The sequence below is a fragment of the Notolepis coatsorum genome (assembly GCF_963971535.1).
Source record: "Notolepis coatsorum genome assembly, chromosome: 13".
NCBI classification, from domain to species: Eukaryota; Metazoa; Chordata; class Actinopteri; order Aulopiformes; family Paralepididae; genus Notolepis; species Notolepis coatsorum.
The window spans coordinates 21,308,042-21,326,439 of NC_140177.1; the positions used below are offsets into that span (position 1 = coordinate 21,308,042).

The following is an 18,398-nucleotide window of genomic DNA, read 5'->3' on the forward strand; positions in this document are numbered from 1 at the left end:
ATAGAAATAATAATAATAATAAAAAAATAATAAAAAAATCTTTTTTAATTAATTTTGAGTTAATTTTCATAACGCGATAATTTTCTGTGTAATTTATTAATCTAATTAACGTGATAAACTGACAGCCCTAATTAGTAAACAAACATATTGTTGAAAATATACACTATGACTGCTGTTTTAACAAGGTTATGGTCTTTACTCTTGGCTACATTTGAAAAAAAAGCATTCATTCATACAGTCTGTAGAGATGGATTTATGGCGTGATGTCATTTTGGGTCCGTTATAGGATGTGAAACATTAACACTACTTGCATGAGATATACAGTAGAGTGTGAATCATTAACACTACTAGAGACACAAAATACAAAACATACACATACATAGTTATAAAGCTGTTTCCCATATCAATTTCTTTAAAACACATTGATCTTGACAAATATTGTGCAAATCCAGTGTAAACTCACCAGAATCCGGTAATACATTCCCCAGCCTCACTGTTGAAAGACAGAAAGATGATGATTAGACGAAAAATTATTCATCCAGAATCTAATTGTGTGATTATCAAAAAACAGTTAATGTTCACTCGTGAATAAATCCCAGTATCTAGACAAATTATCAGCCACTCTCGATGTGTACCGATGGTCAGGTGGTCTTACCTTTGGCTGTTTTACAGATGTACGCTCGGTCGTGCCACCGGCGACCTGCCTTCCACTGCCCGTCTGAGGACTGGATCTGCCCATAAGCGTCAGCTTCTTGTTGGTTCATCAGGTTGTTATCCCTCCAGTTACTGTAGTCCACGATTGTTTTGTCCAGCCACAACCATTGCCCTGGGGACAAATAAAACATTGTCTACTCTTTAATCTGATGGAATGTTGTATATCTGATGTAGCTTTATTTTAAACCTATGTGTTGTTGTTGTTGTTGTTGTTGTTGTTGTTGTTGTTGTTGTTGTGTATAAAATAGGGTGGGTTAACACTTTCTGCGCCAGACCCGAGATTTCTCAGGTTATCTCGCCAGCGGTTGAGCGCCAAAACCAGAGATTTCTCTGGTTTTCATTATAGTTTTTTCTTTTATTCCATTTTTTTTATTCTATGCAGTGTCACGGACCTCGTGTTACCATAGGAAATCATTCTGAGATCCCGAGAGTGCAATACCGGCTGCATTCTGCTAGGTGGCAGTATCGCCCACCCTTTGAAACCTTATTTCACACTGTGTGTCACATCTAATTTTGTCCGGGTGGAGAATTTAGATCAAGCCAAGTAAATCGCTTCATCTGAGCACTTCGAAACGCGTTCAGCACACTTGAGGCATATCTTTTGCGACTTCATGTCAGGAACCCGATCGACATCAATACTGGAAATCGCGATGAGACAATTGGAATATTCTTTTTGGAATAACCCAGATCAAAGGTAAGGACTATCTGACGTCAATTCCACCTTGATCCTACAATGATTTCATCTCAATCCAGCCGATCAACGTAGTATTCAAAATGAATGCCATTGCTGGCAATCAAAGCATAAAAAACGTACCTCCCCCCCTTTCATGCATTCATGATGAAACTTAATACCTATTATATACCTTTGATTTGACTTGTTTTTTCTTTTATTCAATTTGAATACCCTATTCAATGTCAGGGAGCTGTATTTTGCCTGGAAAAGGCATATTGGGACTCCGAAGGTGCAGTACCGGCCAGATCCTGCTAGTGGCGCTGTATCGAGAATGCAGTAACCCCTGTTCCAGACCGGGTGCCACACTGAAAATACTCCGGGCGCTCTTTTCTACTAACCTGAACCTAGGGCTTCACCCGATCGCATTGAATTGTTTTCGGGACCCCCGATTAATTATGCTGTGGTGGGTTATGTCGTGGGCCGAATGGACATATGATCTACCAGATGGCAATCAAATAATTAGAATATTCTTTTTGGAATCCCACCGGCCACAGGTAAGGATAATTTAACGTCAATTTCAGCTTGATCGTGCAAGGATTTCATAGCCATCCCCCTGATCAGTGTATGTTGTGGTAATAACGAACCATTATTGGCAATCAATTCATCAGAAACGACCCCCCCCCCCCTTTCATGAATTCATGATGAAACATAATACCTATCATATGCTGCATTTGATTTTTTAACTGTAGCGTGTGTAGGGACAAAACGCCAATGGATTTGGTATAATACACGTCGCGGCTCACAGGAATTAGCCCCGATCATTCAGAAATAACACTCATATTCACCACGGTATAAAACGGGAACGTATGGATGGATTTTTTTTTCTTTTTTTGCATCTTGAACGGAAGGTTCTTACTGTCGAATGACCATGATATTGTATCCATAGCTATAATATAAAATATAGATTTAGCTCTACAAAAAATGTGACACACAGTGGAAGTGTGTAATGGAAAGCTGGCGTTCCAGCCACATTCTGTGAATGTGTTAAGATCCATTACAACTTGATTGCAGACATGTCCAATTATTTAGACAAAAATAAATGTTTGTCAGAAAAGTACCACAGTTAAATTAAATTCATTAAATTTAAAGTAAATAAAGTAATGTCATTATATATATATATATGTAACGGTTGTGAGAACGTCACCTCAAACTTCGATGCCCCGAGTGGGAGTCGAACCCCGGTCTCCCACACCGCAGGCAGCAACACAGACCGCTATACCAAGAGGTGAATTAACTTCTTTGTACCGTGTCTATGCGTCTTTTGAGGATGTGAGAGTGAGTTTAACCCATAGCACCGCTACTCACCCCAGCCCTTCTTGACTGCGCTTCACGATACCATCCGTTACATATATATATATATTGTGGCAGATACCACCCCCCCCTCTCATGGATATGTGAAGGACGGGAGATATTAATGCCACGGAAGGAGTAGAAACAATTAGGTAGCTGATTAGTACTGATAGAACACTATAGTCACAAGTTCTCACACTGGGTGCTGTAATCCCATAAAGTTCAGTATATCAAAAAGCAGGGTAGCCGGACCAGCACTCACAGCCTGCTTTTTGATATACTGATAGAACACACCTGTGCATCATTAGTTCACCCACATCTCACGTGCACACCCCCCAGACACACACACTACAAATATACTAGGTTAGTCAGAGGTAAGTTGAGTGGAGGTGAGGTTGGAGTTGTTGTATTGAGAGAGAGATTGTTATATTCAGAGTTTTGTGAGGTGAGAGGTAGTGAGAGGAGAGGTGAAGGCGAGAAGGTGTTCATTGTGTACTGGACCCTGGACTGGCTGAGAAACCCCCTTGTGTACTGACTCTGGACCGGACGACTACTATTGAACAATCCCTTCTTTTTGTACGAGAGCCTGTTTTGTGTTTTGACCATCGGACTGAATTACGACCATTCTCTTTGCCTATCTAACTGAATTCTGCCCATAATCAATAAATATTCTGTATTGGTGGACATTTGAATTTTTTTTTTTTTTTACTGTGGCGAGTCTGAACACCACCAGGCTTGTCACAATATATATATTTTACCCTATAGGAATTGTGATTCACTCCGCAATAATACATTTAAGTAAAATGATACACCAAGTTACGGTATTAGTGTTATGTTATGTCAATAAAATAGTTGCACACATGTCTGATGACTTGTCGTACAGAACCTGTAAGTCGCTTTGGATAAAAGCGTCAGCTAAATGACTAAATGTAAATGTAATGTAAATGTCTTTATTTATTTTGATTATCACTATTTATCAATTTTACAAATTGATGCAATTGGATTTCCATTTTATGTTGATGCCTCACATATCACAAATATTTTTGTTCACACACCAATGACAGCAGTTTCATGATTCTGTCTCGTCTGTCTTTTGTGAAGACAGCTGGGGTGTAAAGTGTGAGTTTTGAACATGCCTACCCAGAAAGAGCTGTACCTTTGCAAGTTTTGAACAGGCCTATCCAGAAAGAGCTGTACCTTTGCGAGTTTTGAACAGGCCTATCCAGAAAGAGCTGTGGCCATCTTTGAACGGTTCCAGATAACTGCCGAGGAAGCTTTGCTCAGAAGGATCTTCAATGCTGGTCAGACTTCCACCTACACACACACACACGCACACGCACACACGCACACACACACACACACACACACACACACACACACACACACACACACACACACACACACACACACACACACACACACACACACACACACACACACACACACACACACACACACACACACACACACACGTCACACACGTCACACACACACACACACACACCAAGTTTAGGTCATATAAAAGGCTTCAGAGTAAGTGAAATGACATGACGTACTGTAGCGGTACATATACAGCTGTGATATGAAGCTAGCAAAGCGTAGCAGTACATAATACAGCTGTGATAAGAAGCTAACAAAGCGTAGCAGTACATATACAGCTGTGATATGAAGCTAGCAAAGCGCAGTAGTACAAATACAGCTGTGATATGGCGCTATAAAGCGCAGCGGTACAGCTGTGTGATAGGAAGCTAGCAAAGCATAGCGGTACATATACAGCTGTGATATGACGCTAGCAAAGCGCATCGATACATATACAGCTGTGTGATATGAAGCTAGCAAAGCATAGCGGTACATATACAGCTGTGATATGACGCTAGCAAAGCATAGCGGTACATACCAGCAACGTCGTGAACCAGCAACATGGCAATCTCCTTTTTTAATGGTTACACTGTGCTTTCTCTCATGCATCAAATTTACTTTACTTTTTTTTTTACATAATCAAATGGTCTTTGTCAGGCATTTTTAGGCATACATGCACAATGAATGATTGTTCAATAATGTAGCCTACATTTGAGTAGGAATGACATTTCTATCTATCTATTCCATCTATCTATTTCGATACACTTTTTTTATTATAATTTCTTTACAATTTACATTTTCTCCCATCCCCCAATTTAGTCGTTATGCTAATTCCCTTCCTGGTCATTGCGCTGCTCTACTGTCAGTCTTGGGAGGGTGTAGACTACCACATGCTGCCCTACTGTCGGTCTGGGGAGGGTGTAGGTTTTTGACACAGCTTGAGAGACTTGCCTTTTTATGTGACATACTGTATATGCTTTTATGATATTTATGTGATATTTGTTGTTTGACTTGTATAGCACTTTGGTCAACTTTGTTGTTTTTAAATGTGCTCTATAAATAAAGTGGATTGGATTGGATTAATTCGCTAATTTCACAGTTGCTGCAGCTCATTATTTATCTCTAGATACAGTGTTGTTTAAAAAATAGTGTCTTTGTCTTGGTATGAGGCTCTACTCAACATGTATGTTATGCAATAATCATACCACAAGACATTTACCGCAAAGGTCACTCAACTTGTGATTTCAAATTGAGCTTGGTGTTCACAATGCGCACACACAGAGGCAAAAAATGTACTCAAGAGGGCACCACCTCCCGAGACGCTCTCGGGTCGCTTCTCTTTTTGGGGGTTCTTTTGCGTTCCGCATATGAGCAAAACATTTTATAAAATCGGAAATGGACCAAGTGTGAAAACACCCTTTTTGATTTCACGGCCCTGCACTTGGGAGCATCCTCACCATGCCTCACGCAGTTTGAAGCTGCATTTGCCCATTCTATCTCCTCTGTAAGGAAGAGATAACAATGTCCTTTGAATGGCACCCAAGCAACAGTCTCTTCTAACCGGACTGTAACCACCTCCTCTGGGCAAACTCCTGGGTATTGGGTTGACATAGTTGGTGGAATATCTGTGGGTTGAAGAGATTGTTAAGATACAAGGTTTGGGTTCCGCTGATTGGATAAATGATTGGAGAGCTACTCCTGCTTAGAATTCCCAATACATTGACTTGATCACCTTCATAATTCACATTGCAAGGTGCTTTGACATTCATCCATAATCCAGATCAATCAAATATAGCTACACATTTACAAGTAATTTAAATGTTAGAGTTCTGTCAATCTAGTAAGCATAATATATATTCCGGCATTCTTAATCACGTAAACTGTGAAGTTAAGATAAACAAGTCTTTAGCACAACCTGATTTATTCATTCATTTGAAAGACTATGCACCTGCCTAACATCTTACCTGTGGACTGCATACAGATGCTGTTAATGGTCTTATTGCAGAAAGCAGTTTTCCACCCTCCGTCCACATCAATATACACACATGGCCGGTCACTACTTGGCTCATTCCTTCCCCATTTGGAAATACTCAGACCCCAGCCATCGATGAACCTGAAGTAACCTTCAGTCTGGAAAGAGATAGGGTGTGACACATTACACTACTAGAGATATAGGGTGTGAGACATTCACACTACTAGAGATATAGGGTGTGAAACATTAACACTACTAGAGATATAGGGTGTGAAACATTACACTACTAGAGATATAGGGTGTGATACATTCACACTACTAGAGATATAGGGTATGATACATTTACATTAGTAGATATATAGGGTGTGAAACATTACCACTACTAGAGATATAGGGTGTGAAACATTACACTACTAGAGATATAGGGTGTGAAACATTAACACTACTAGATATGATGTGAAACATTAACACTATATGATGTGAAACATTAACACTACTAGATATATATGATGTGAAACATTAACACTACTAGATATATATGATGTGAAACATTAACACTACTAGATGATGTGAAACATTAACACTACTAGAGGTATAAGGTGTGAAACATTATACTACTAGAGGTATAGGATGTGGAACATTCACACTACTAGAGATATTGTAAAAAAATTTGAGAGTATCTAGCTTCCTTATTGCAATGTATTTCTGAGTGAAACGGGATAGGCAGACGAGACATAAAATTCTGTGGCCAGGATATAACATTGGGAGCAGGGCCGCCTGGGAGAAATGCGAGGCCCTGTGCGAGATTTAAACGCGAGCCCCCCCCCCCTAAAAGGTAAAAAAAAATATATATATATATATTTTTTTTATTTTTTTTATTTTTTTCCTCATACAGTCAACATATTCTTAAATAATAGCGCTGCCCGAGGCTGGGCATGATACAGTCAACATATAGCAAGAGAGAGAGCGAGAGAGCGAGAGAGAGCTCCCGTTCTACAGTCAATATACAGTGTTATCGCTGCACAGACCCGGCAATGCCCCTGACCCTCCACCAGAGCAAGGCCAGAGAGAGAGAGAGAGAGAGAGAGAGAGAGAGAGAGAGAGAGAGAGAGAGAGAGAGAGAGAGAGAGAGAGAGAGAGAGACATTGGAAAGAAACAACCCAAAACCAGAGCAAATTGAAATGCTATTTGGCCCTAAACAAAGAGTATACAGTGGCAGAATACCTGAGCACTGTGACTGATCCAAAACTAAGAAGATCCTTGACTAGGTACAGACTCAGCGAGCACAGCCTAGCCATCGAGAAAGGCCGCCATAGGCAGACCTGGCTCCCAAGCGAAGACAGACTATGCACCCACTGCACACAAGATGAGGTGGAAACCGAGCTCCACTAACAACCTGCCCACTATACCAAGACATCAGAGACATATACTTCCCACAAATTGCAAACACCCAAAGAGACTTTGAAAACATGGACAATAACTCAAAACTCCCATACCTACTGGGAGAAATACAAGAATGTGAAATAAAGCCCATTTGAATTGAAGAGAGAGAGATAGATAGAGCATGTCTGTGTGTGTGTTAGAAAGAGAGAGATAGAGAGAGAGCATGTCTGTTTGTGTGTGTGTGTGTTAGAGAGAGAGCATGTATATGTGTGTTAGAAAGAGAGGGAAAGATAGAGAGAGAGAGCATGTCATTTTGTGTTAGAGAGAGATATAGAGCATGTCTGTGTGTTAGAAAGAGAGAGAGAGAGAGAGAGAGAGAGAGAGAGAGAGAGAGCATGTGTGTTTGTGTGTTAGAGAGAGAGAGCATGTCTGTGTGTGTGTGTGTGTGTGTTAGAGAGAGAGCATGTATGTGTGTGTTTTTTAGAGAGAGAGAGAGAGAGAGAGAGAGAGAGAGAGAGAGAGAGAGAGAGAGAGAGAGAGAGAGAGAGAGAGAGAGAGAGAGAGAGAGAGAGAGAGAGAGAGAGAGAGGAGAGAGAGAGAGAGAGAGAGAGAGAGAGAGAGAGAGAGAGAGAGAGAGAGAGATCAACGGCGGGAATAGAATAGGTTGCATGAACTCACCATAACGCAGTATCAATGGCAAAGTTGGAAGGAGACTTTCCGTGGAGATGAAAAGTACCAGTCCCTTGGGAGTCCTAGTTTATCTGCCACACGTTAGCACTCGATAACTTAGCAATTAACTAAAGGCAGGGACGCGTAACTAGCGTTAGCTAACGCTAGCTAGCATTAGCTAACGCTAGTTACGCGTCCCTGCCTTTAGCAAATTGCTACTAGTACTAGCCGACATAGCTATAGCCTGACTGAAGGTTCTTCTAACATGCAACAACTTTCATCTTCAGTCCATCTGCCGAACATCCTCTTCGTCTTGGCAAAGTTGGCATAACCATCATACTTGGTATTGATAACAAGCTTATGGCACACGGTGTAATTTCTTCTGCTCCATGCTGCTATTGAAAAGACATCCACTCGCTCCTCTGAATAGCGCTGAATAGATCCTTTACCTCGTGGGTCCGGGAAGAGCCCGGAAACACTATTCTAAAATCTGTAGAGCAGCAGAGCCGCAGAAACCGGAACACTGCAGTCTGCAGAGCCGCAGAGGCAGGAACAAGTCAGACACATTCTACAAACGTGTCTAATGTGAAATATATAAGCATATAAGCAAAACTAGATTTTAGGTCTGTGATGAAAAAGGGCCTCGCGGGAAGGGGGGCCTCGCAAAAATAAAAATAAAAATAATTTTTTTTTTTTTTTTTTTTTTTTTTAAATTAAAATTGTGCGAGGCCCCCCTTCCCGCGAGGCCCTGTGCGACCGCCTGATGCGGCCCTGATTGGGAGGAATTGGATTTGACACCGACGTACCATGCTGTTGCTAGCTAGCTAACTAATTAATCGTAGCTCTGTGTACGCTAAAAGTTGCAGATTGATTGATGGATGGCTGCTCGTATACGCCTACATAAGCACACAAAATATTTTGTTCTACAGCCAGAAAACACTTGTGTAACTAGGAGGGATATGAGGACTGTGTGCATGTGTAACTAGGAGGGATATGAGGACTGTGTGCATGTGTAACTAGGAGGGATATGAGGACTATATATGTGTAACTAGGAGGGATATGAGGACTGTGTGCATGTGTAACTAGGAGGGATATGAGGACTGTGTGCATGTGTAACTAGGAGGGATATGAGGACTATATATGTGTAATTAGGAGGGATATGAGGACTGTGTGTATGTGTAACTAGGAGGGATATGAGGACTATATATGTGTAATTAGGAGGGATATGAGGACTGTGTGCATGTGTAACTAGGAGGGATATGAGGACTGTGTGCATGTGTAACTAGGAGGGATATGAGGACTATATATGTGTAATTAGGAGGGATATGAGGACTGTGTGTATGTGTAACTAGGAGGGATATGAGGACTATATATGTGTAATTAGGAGGGATATGCGGACTGTGTGTATGTGTAACTAGGAGGGATATGAGGACCGTGTCTTCTGTAATCTTCTTCTTCTACTTGCGTGTGCAGTTCGTACCTCATTCTTGTTGAGACCGATCCACAAAGGCCCCTTGACAGTTAAAGCCTGCACCTCAGCATAGGTCTGTGACCAGTCGCTCCTCAGACTAGCCAGTGTGGCGCCGTCTGCCTCGCATCGTTGCCTGGCGTCTTTCCAGGTCAGATTCTGAGTGACAACCTTGAAGGAGTCGTTACCCAGCTTGACGTAGGCGTCGGGAGTTGATACCGGAGGGACTGGGAATCGTGGGTCTGTTGAGGGAGGAGAGGAGCGTCAGATAGGAGGCGTTTCGGTTCTTCACTCGACCTCACTTGAATTCTTGTGGAGGGTGGAGTGGTGATAAAAACAATAGAAATGTCACTTGTTTTCATTCTCATAAGTAAGATCTAAATGGCACTCTGAAAATTCAACATGCTACCACAGAACGATTCATGTATTTTGACGTGCAAACCATGTGGCGTTGTCCGAGGCTGAGCCAAAGCCAAGGTACTGTAGGACACAACTAAAATACAGCCGCACATGTGTCTCTCTTAAGACGACAGTACAAAATCCATCTACTGTACATCTGTTCTCCACTCCTTTTATTTCAAAATGCAGCCAGGCTACAAAGACAACAGGAGCTGTTCAGAGTGCGAACAAACAGTTGTTAATACTGCTCAGTTCAGTTATTCTGATAAAACACAAACAGTTGTTAATGCTGCTCAGTTCAGTTATTCTGACAAAACACAAACTGTTGTTAATGCTGCTCAGTTCAGTTATTCTGATAAAACACAAACAGTTGTTAATGCTGCTCAGTTCAGTTATTCTGATAAAACACAAACAGTTGTTAATGCTGCTCAGTTCAGTTATTCTGATAAAACACAAACAGTTGTTAATGCTGCTCAGTTCAGTTGTTTTAATGATAAAGCACAAACAGTTGTTAATGCTGCTCAGTTAAGTTATTCTGATAAAACACAAACAGTTGTTAATGCTGCTCAGTTCAGTTGTTTTAATGATAAAGCACAAACTGTTGTTAATGCTGCTCAGTTCAGTTATTATGAATTAGAATTTCCCCAAGGGGATCAATGAAGGAATAGGAAACAGCCTCTTCAGTTCACTAGAGGTCTGCTCTTCAGGAAACAGCCTCTTCAGTTCACTAGAGGTCTGCTCTTGAGGAAACAGCCTCTTCAGTTCACTAGAGGTCTGCTCTTCAGGAAACAGCATCTTCAGTTCACTGGAGGTCTGCTCTTCAGGAAACAGCATCTTCAGTTCACTAGAGGTCTGCTCTTCAGGAAACAGCCTCTTCAGTTCACTAGAGGTCTGCTCTTCAGGAAACAGCCTCTTCAGTTCACTAGAGGTCTGCTCTTCAGGAAACAGCCTCTTCAGTTCACTAGAGGTCTGCTCTTCAGGAAACAGCCTCTTCAGTTCACTAGAGGTCTGCTCTTCAGGAAACAGCATCTTCAGTTCACTAGAGGTCTGCTCTTGAGGAAACAGCCTCATCAGTTCACTAGAGGTCTGCTCTTTAGGAAACAGCCTCTTCAGTTCACTAGAGGTCTGCTCTTGAGGAAACAGCCTCTTCAGTTCACTAGAGGTCTGCTCTTGAGAAAACAGCCTCTTCAGTTCACTAGAGGTCTGCTCTTCAGGAAACAGCCTCTTCAGTTCACTAGAGGTCTGCTCTTGAGGAAACAGCCTCTTCAGTTCACTAGAGGTCTGCTCTTGAGGAAACAGCCTATTCTCACTAGAGGTCTGCTCTTCAGGAAACAGCCTCTTCAGTTCACTATTGATTGATTGATTGAAAAGTTTATTAACAGATTGCAGAATGGGTACAGTACAGTACAGCTCAATACATACAATTGTTAAGGGGATGCAGACCAGAGAAAGACTTTCGTCTTGTTTACATCAGGGTCCCCCATTTTCAATTCATCATAACATATATGACATACATGACATACAGATAGACAGTACTGCTACATCTATACATTTATGACATATCAGATTTGCAAATACAGTACTGTTTGTGATACAAAAGTGTCCAGAAAAGGAGTGTATATACATTTGGCGTAGAAACGATACATTGAAGGAGGTTGGTTGGGTGGGGTGGGGTTGGGTGGGTTGGGTGAGGGCTGTACATTGGAGGTGGGGGGGGGGGGGGGGGGGGGGGGGGTTGGGTAGGGGACACACACACATTTTACACTGTACATTGGAATATTGACAAAGTCAATGTGGACAATGTGGACTGCTCTTGAGGAAACAGCCTCTTCAGTTCACTAGAGGTCTGCACTGTATCTTGGGGGGGGGGGGGGGACTCATGAGATACAGAACACATTGGTGTCATGCCTGATTATCATATTTCCTCCTCACAACATAATGATAGAATTCAGGTAAAAAATCTTCTAAATGTTCCTTTAATGCAAAAACCACTCACCAACATTCCGCAGACAAATGTATCCATTGGTGTCATTGCATGACATGGACACCCATTTCCCAATACCATTGGTAGGACTGCTGCTCATCACAACACACTCTTCCTGGTAAGATATCAGTATGGGATCAACATGCATTATATCAAAAATTGTGATGGCCATCATTATTTCTAGTCATTTGATGGGAAATACAGCTTTTCAACTTATGGAGGATTATTACAGTTGTACTGGGCTAAGATAGGTGAGACTAAACCCAAAATACTGACATTGTGAATTTATTACAACATAACTATGCCCATATCAGTATGATATGGGAGGTAAATACAAAATAAATGGAAACACTAGAAATCAAAAGAGGATAACGTCACGGTGACCAATCGCAGCCACTCTTATTGTCTGGGACCAAATACGGCCACGCCGCATTCCCAGTAAAAAGTGGGAATCTCTAGAATGGGTTTCGGGCGACGCTGTATACGGAAGTGACGATAGACAACACTTTCTGTTGTCAGTAGATGGCAGCATTGGTTTAAAATTTAAAGGTGAAAATGTTGAAAACTACATGAATACATTTCCCAAGATCCTTAGCACAGGTCACAAGTCACTGGGATGTGTCTATTCTTCTCCGTGATCTGAACAGCGGTAAACTATTACTGCGACCTCGGTATAGCGACCGCGAATGGTAAACTAATTATCTTAACAAAAGTGCGCTGGTAGCGTTACATGTTGTCTAAAGAGGGACATATGGTACAATTTAAGATTTTAATGATAATCGGCATATAAAGGACAACATAAAGCATCGTTAATTTGTAAGAAACCTCAATGAAAACGGTAATATTCGCTATTGTTATGAAAATGTGCTAGAATCCTATAAAAATGTGGACGCATTTGGTCTACGTTCCGTTAATTGTTCATGTTTCATTTGATAAACAGTTCTACAAACAACATTTGTAATTGTTGCAAATTTTAAGCTATCCGTTTTATGGGGGCCGCCATGTTTTTGTTGCCATGGATACACTGTGTCACTGGTTTTGATAACTTATGGTCCTGCACTCCTACACAGAGTCTCTGCGTAAACTAGAGGAAGTAAACTAGCCAGTGCTACTTAAACTCATCAGATTTTTCCTTAATATTTTGGATAAATAATCATCTATTAATTGTTATTATTAATTATAAAGATGATATTTTTTAGTCTACTTGACAAATACAAACCGAAAATGAGTTCAAAAAGTTATTAAAAATATTATTTCACTTGACAAAAAGAAAAGAAAATCTGTTTACTTGTCTTATAACTATTACTGTATAACTCGTAAATCTTGAGCTTAACTCATTGACCGCCGAGCCCCTTCCGGGAAATTAGGCCTAGTACGGCAGCGCTTTAATCAATGGGAGGACGGGGATATTTGCGAGTAGTTAAAATATATCTTAAATTATGGCTATGGGTCTAATACACCCGTCGCTTATCAATGACTTGCTTGCAGTCAACATGTACGAAACGGATTGTTTTTTCATCTGTACATTTCCGTTTTATACCGTTTTGAATACGAGTATAGTTTTAGAGATTTCTAGTAATTCCAGAGAAATACGCTATAATAGCCCTTTAGTGGAATACACAAAACACGTTGTCATTTTTCAGCTGATTTATGAACCGTTTTCAAATAAACGCTAGATTATCGATAGTATATGTGTCCTTATGCACGATACAAAAGCGGGCTAAAAAATCGCTCAGCGCCAACGGCACGCACACACACACGCACACACACACACACGTTGTGATCACTGTGAAAAAAACATCTGATTAACCCAAGACTGGTAACATAGATTCCTTACCTCACATCTGATGTTCTGCAAAAAGATTAATCCAATTCCTGATCGCCATTCCAAATATTGATCGCGTTTATTGATCCAACGTTATATCTCCAAAAGACATAATCCACATTGCTCTGAGTGTCCCCACTCTAGTCCATCTGTTATCTGATATTGCATGCCCGAGAAGGAAAACCTGGGCCGGAGTTTTTTTTTTTGATGCACATCCCCAACCAATCCAATCCAATGATGTGCAATACCATCCGGGAGACGATACGCGGCGGTATTGGCCCTTTTGCGAGCTCAGACCCATTCCCAACGATAACATCAGGTTGGATGGATGAAAATGAATGGATATCGCTAATAAAAGAAATAACGATTAAAACCCGACTATACTCGTGATTGGCGCTCAAGCAATGGCGACTTAACCCGACTATCATCGTGATCGGCGTTCAATGAGTTAATAGGCTACTTGGTTATTTGTGATACCATGTATACACGCAATTCAGTTATTAATCAGTTCATATAAAATATTGCCACATTTGGGCGGCTGGGTGGCGTAGCGGAGATTGCGCTCGTTACCAATGCAAGAGACTCCGGTCTCGACTCCCCGACTGGCTTGGGCCAGTCGTCATACTATCTCAATTGGCAGAGGTAGTGGGTGGAAAGTCGATGGGTGGGGATTGGATGTTGTGGACAGTGACTCCTACAGGTCGGTTGGGTGACGCCTGTACAGCAGAGACTCCTCGCCACTGAGAGTCCGCGCTGTCTGGTGAAAAGATGCGACAGGCTGCCTCCTCGTGTACCGGAGGGGACACGTGATGCAAGGCTTCTATCCTCACTACAACCGACCAGTGGGGGGCATAGTCTAGCAACGTTCAAGACAGGGGAGGGCGGCTGATTGGCGCAGTGGGCAAGGCGCTCACCTCTAACGCAGGAGACGCTGGGTTCGAGCCCAGCTCTCTGCATTGCTACCGGCTGGCCGGTCGTTCATACTAACACAATTGGCAAGTGTTAGGGGGTGGGAAAGCCGGTGGGTGGGGATTTGACGTTGTGGACAGCGACTCCTACAGGTCGGTTTGGTGATGCCGGTTCGACAGAAGCAGGAAGTGGGCAGCATGAGCCTCCCACGCGTTACTCCTCGCCACTGAGAGTTCGAGCTACTGCGGTGAAAAGATGCGACAGGCTGCCTCCTCGTGTACCGGAGGGGCTTCTGTCCTCACTACAACCGACCTGTGGGAGGCATAGTCTAGCAACGTTCAAGACAGGGGAGGGAAGAATTGGATATACGAAATTGGGATGGGAGAAAAATAGAAAATGGGGAGAAAAAGTGGATACAAAAAAATACAGGGGAGGGGAGAATTGGCAATATGAAATTGGGATGGGAGAAAAAATTGAAAATAAGGAGAAAAAGTGGATAATTTTTTTTTTATATTGCCACATTTTAAGTAATTTCACTGCAGTGGTCAGTAAATTGTTAGTTAAAAGGCCCTTGGGGTGGGGGTGGAGAATCTATCTGCCCCATCCGATTTCTTAGCTTTTTTCACTGTTTATTTATCATGCATTGCAACACTAATATATGGTCAGTACCCCAAGTCAGACTGCCCATATAAAAATTATCTTGGGGGTCTGAGGGCAGTAGCCCCCGACCCCCTCCCTGGGGAAGCACTTAAGTTAAGTACCCTCACTTTGTTTACGTTTTAGACCCAGCCACCAGCCCCCGAAAATTAACACCTGAGTGCTAGTTCTAAAGTGACAGAGGAGTGGCAGAAGGGACCTGAATCTGAAGGGCTTCATCTGTATGCAGGGAACGAATTGCAGAGGGAGGACTGACTGAAGTGGAGAGCTGTTGCCCATTCTAACGCAGGACCCTTGAGCAGACCCGACAGGTAAGCGATTTTAGATGTATCACTTTGGAAGGTGTGCGGCTGTTGTCCGAATACTAGTGAACATTGAAAAATAAAGGCACGACATTTAGAGACGTCCCCGTCGTAGCGTTCTGGTGCGGGGATATGGGTCTATCTGTCCGGGGGCGCGACAGGTGGGGTAGGCTGGGCAGAGATGTTTGCATCAAAACGGTTACATTGTTTGTCTTGCTCCGTAGAGCTGAGCGTGAGAGCGCGGAGTTGGGCAGTGGTCTCCTCTAGTGAACGAGAGTGCTGGTTTACCAGAGTGGTAAACCTATGACGTTATTATTATTATTATATCACTTATCTCAGCACCCCCAATGCTGACTGACTTCCCGCGGCCCTATTAACCACTGTTTGGCGTTGGTGTGTCATTATAACCATGCTGGAATATGAATGCTTTTATTAGTTTCGTTCGATTGGCTACCGGGTATAATATGATTTGTAGAGGCATACAATCTATTTGGTTGTCGGTATTAGGTAGCCTATATGAATTACATATAATAGCATAGCTTACATTATGCAACAGTAACTTGCGGATATATAATAACACATGGCACAGCCCTGCGAAGCCTGCACAGTAAACTAACTTGATCGTTAATCTAGCTGTATATTTACGCTTATGAAAACATTAAATAATATGTATAGGCTATAGGCCGTCGTTTTGCATTAATACTATAGCCTATATTCTCAAATGGCATTTAATGGCTATCCGCTGTGGGCTAAATCTCCTCGCTGACGGACCAGTATACCTTTAGCATATCATATTCCTATATGTCTCCAATGAATCGTGGGGCTCTGGGGAATAAAGGTTGGGAACTCCTGCTATTATAACCCATATCCTTTATAATGTTATAGGCTATTTTATTTACAGTTTACTCTATCAGCCTACCCAGCATGTAATACGTTCTTTGTTAGAACTCAACTCGTTATTATTTTGCGCATAGATTGCAGAAATACAGGAACGTTTTGACATTGTAAAACGAAATAAGTGGAATTTCGAAGTTATGTAAGCAGAATACAAGTCATATCACCCACACGATATATGCTCTGTATCCAGAGCATGTATGCTTTTCATTCATTTAAGACACATTTATTGCAAGGGTTTTGTAATACACATAAACTCAACAAATAACCTCTGTTCTCGTTGCAATGCGTTTTTAATTCTTTCTTATACAGTAGGAAGGGGGAAGAACACTATATCGTGGGTGTTCATATGACTTGTATTCTGCTTACAGCTTCGAAATTCCACTTATTTCGTTTAACAATGGCAAAGCCTTTTAAATATAATCAAAATGTTCCCGTATTTCTGCAATCTATGCGCAAAATAATGACGAGTTGAGTTATGCGGAGCGCAGTCAGTACACCCTGTATATTCCGATAATGCTATATATAAACCATGCTGCATTCATTCAGAAAGAAATACCTATTATTCCAAATGCTATTTATAGGGTTTTGACAATAATTACACTACTGTCGCTATTTTACAATTAACTATAATGAATTATGGGGGGTCATACAGAACACGTCAGTCAAACTAATGCACGAAAGCTTATTTCCGCGTTGAAACTAATGCATGAAACTGATGAAAGCATATGCCGTCCGTCTGCAGTCTCCATATTCTACCGCTGGGCGCCAGGTACGCACGGTCAGAGCTGTGCGTATATATACGCACAAAGTCAAAAACACGTTCAAATTGATAAGTCCCACACTTTGCTTAGAAATGATCGTACGCACGGGTTACGCACATATCTGTGCGTACGCAACATTGATAAATGAGGGCACGGAAGATATCCAGAGTTTACTCTGTGTTACTCTGTGGACAGGGAGGCATGCCTCTTTTAAAAGGTGAAATATACTTTTTTGACTTTCCCAAGTCATAAATAGAGGTTATATTTATTTATTTAAAAATTATATTTGAACATATTACCTCATTCCATCTGCGGTAGAATCCGTTACGACTGCGAGATTTCTATAACCAACAATATGAGAAGAAAATTACAAAGACACTTCGTTTCACGAGCAATACATTTGCACGGCTTACTTTCTCAAAACAATTCTCAACATAAATGTACAGATCAATTGCAAATATTCACATTACATACATAATAACGTAATCATGATTCATAATAATTAGAATATAATGTGAATTCTTCTCTACTCACACTGCCCCAGTTTGTGTATTTTCTCGATCGCCCGTCAGTCCAGCAATATTCATCACCTCTTAAACTATTCAAACCAATCCAAAGGTCTGTAGGAGCGGCGGTTTCTGACATGCGGGTGATCAAATATGCTGAGAAGAAAAGTTATGAATGAGCCTTGTATTGGGCAGAAGTAGATGTTTGTGTGTGAATATAGCATTTTCTCAATCAAGGGTAAATGCACTCTGGACTAAGGGGGGGGGGGGGGGGGTCACATATTTTGGTTTACTGATAAAAAAAGAAAAAAGAAAAAAACACAACGGACTGGAAAACAATTTTAGAGACAGTTTTCTCCCCAGAACCATCACCACCTTTAACTCTGACATGCACAGTACCACCCCCCCCCCCCTCCTCCCACACTGTGCAATATACAGTATAGACCACCACTACTGTCTGACACTGTGATTGTTGTATTGTTGTATATTCTGTATTGTATAGTATTGTGACATTGTTCCTTTTTTTATTTGTATAGTATTGTGATATTATGTTTCCTTTTTATTATTTCT

At 41.5% G+C, this 18,398-nt stretch overlaps 1 protein-coding gene across 1 annotated transcript in view; it reads right to left on the reverse strand.

Moving 5' to 3' along the window:
• LOC311239289 (macrophage mannose receptor 1-like) overlaps positions 1 to 18,398 on the reverse strand; it is a gene marked incomplete at its 5' end in the record, with an annotated part of 86,044 nt that overhangs the window by 4,784 nt on the left and 62,862 nt on the right. The window contains 9 exons of the mRNA XM_084327596.1: positions 464 to 493; positions 656 to 826; positions 3,935 to 4,051; positions 5,554 to 5,721; positions 6,061 to 6,226; positions 9,601 to 9,830; positions 11,984 to 12,086; positions 17,622 to 17,663; positions 17,857 to 17,984. Coding sequence (XP_084183722.1) covers positions 464 to 493; positions 656 to 826; positions 3,935 to 4,051; positions 5,554 to 5,721; positions 6,061 to 6,226; positions 9,601 to 9,830; positions 11,984 to 12,086; positions 17,622 to 17,663; positions 17,857 to 17,984 — 1,155 coding nt within the window. The remainder of the gene's footprint in view (positions 1 to 463; positions 494 to 655; positions 827 to 3,934; positions 4,052 to 5,553; positions 5,722 to 6,060; positions 6,227 to 9,600; positions 9,831 to 11,983; positions 12,087 to 17,621; positions 17,664 to 17,856; positions 17,985 to 18,398) is intronic.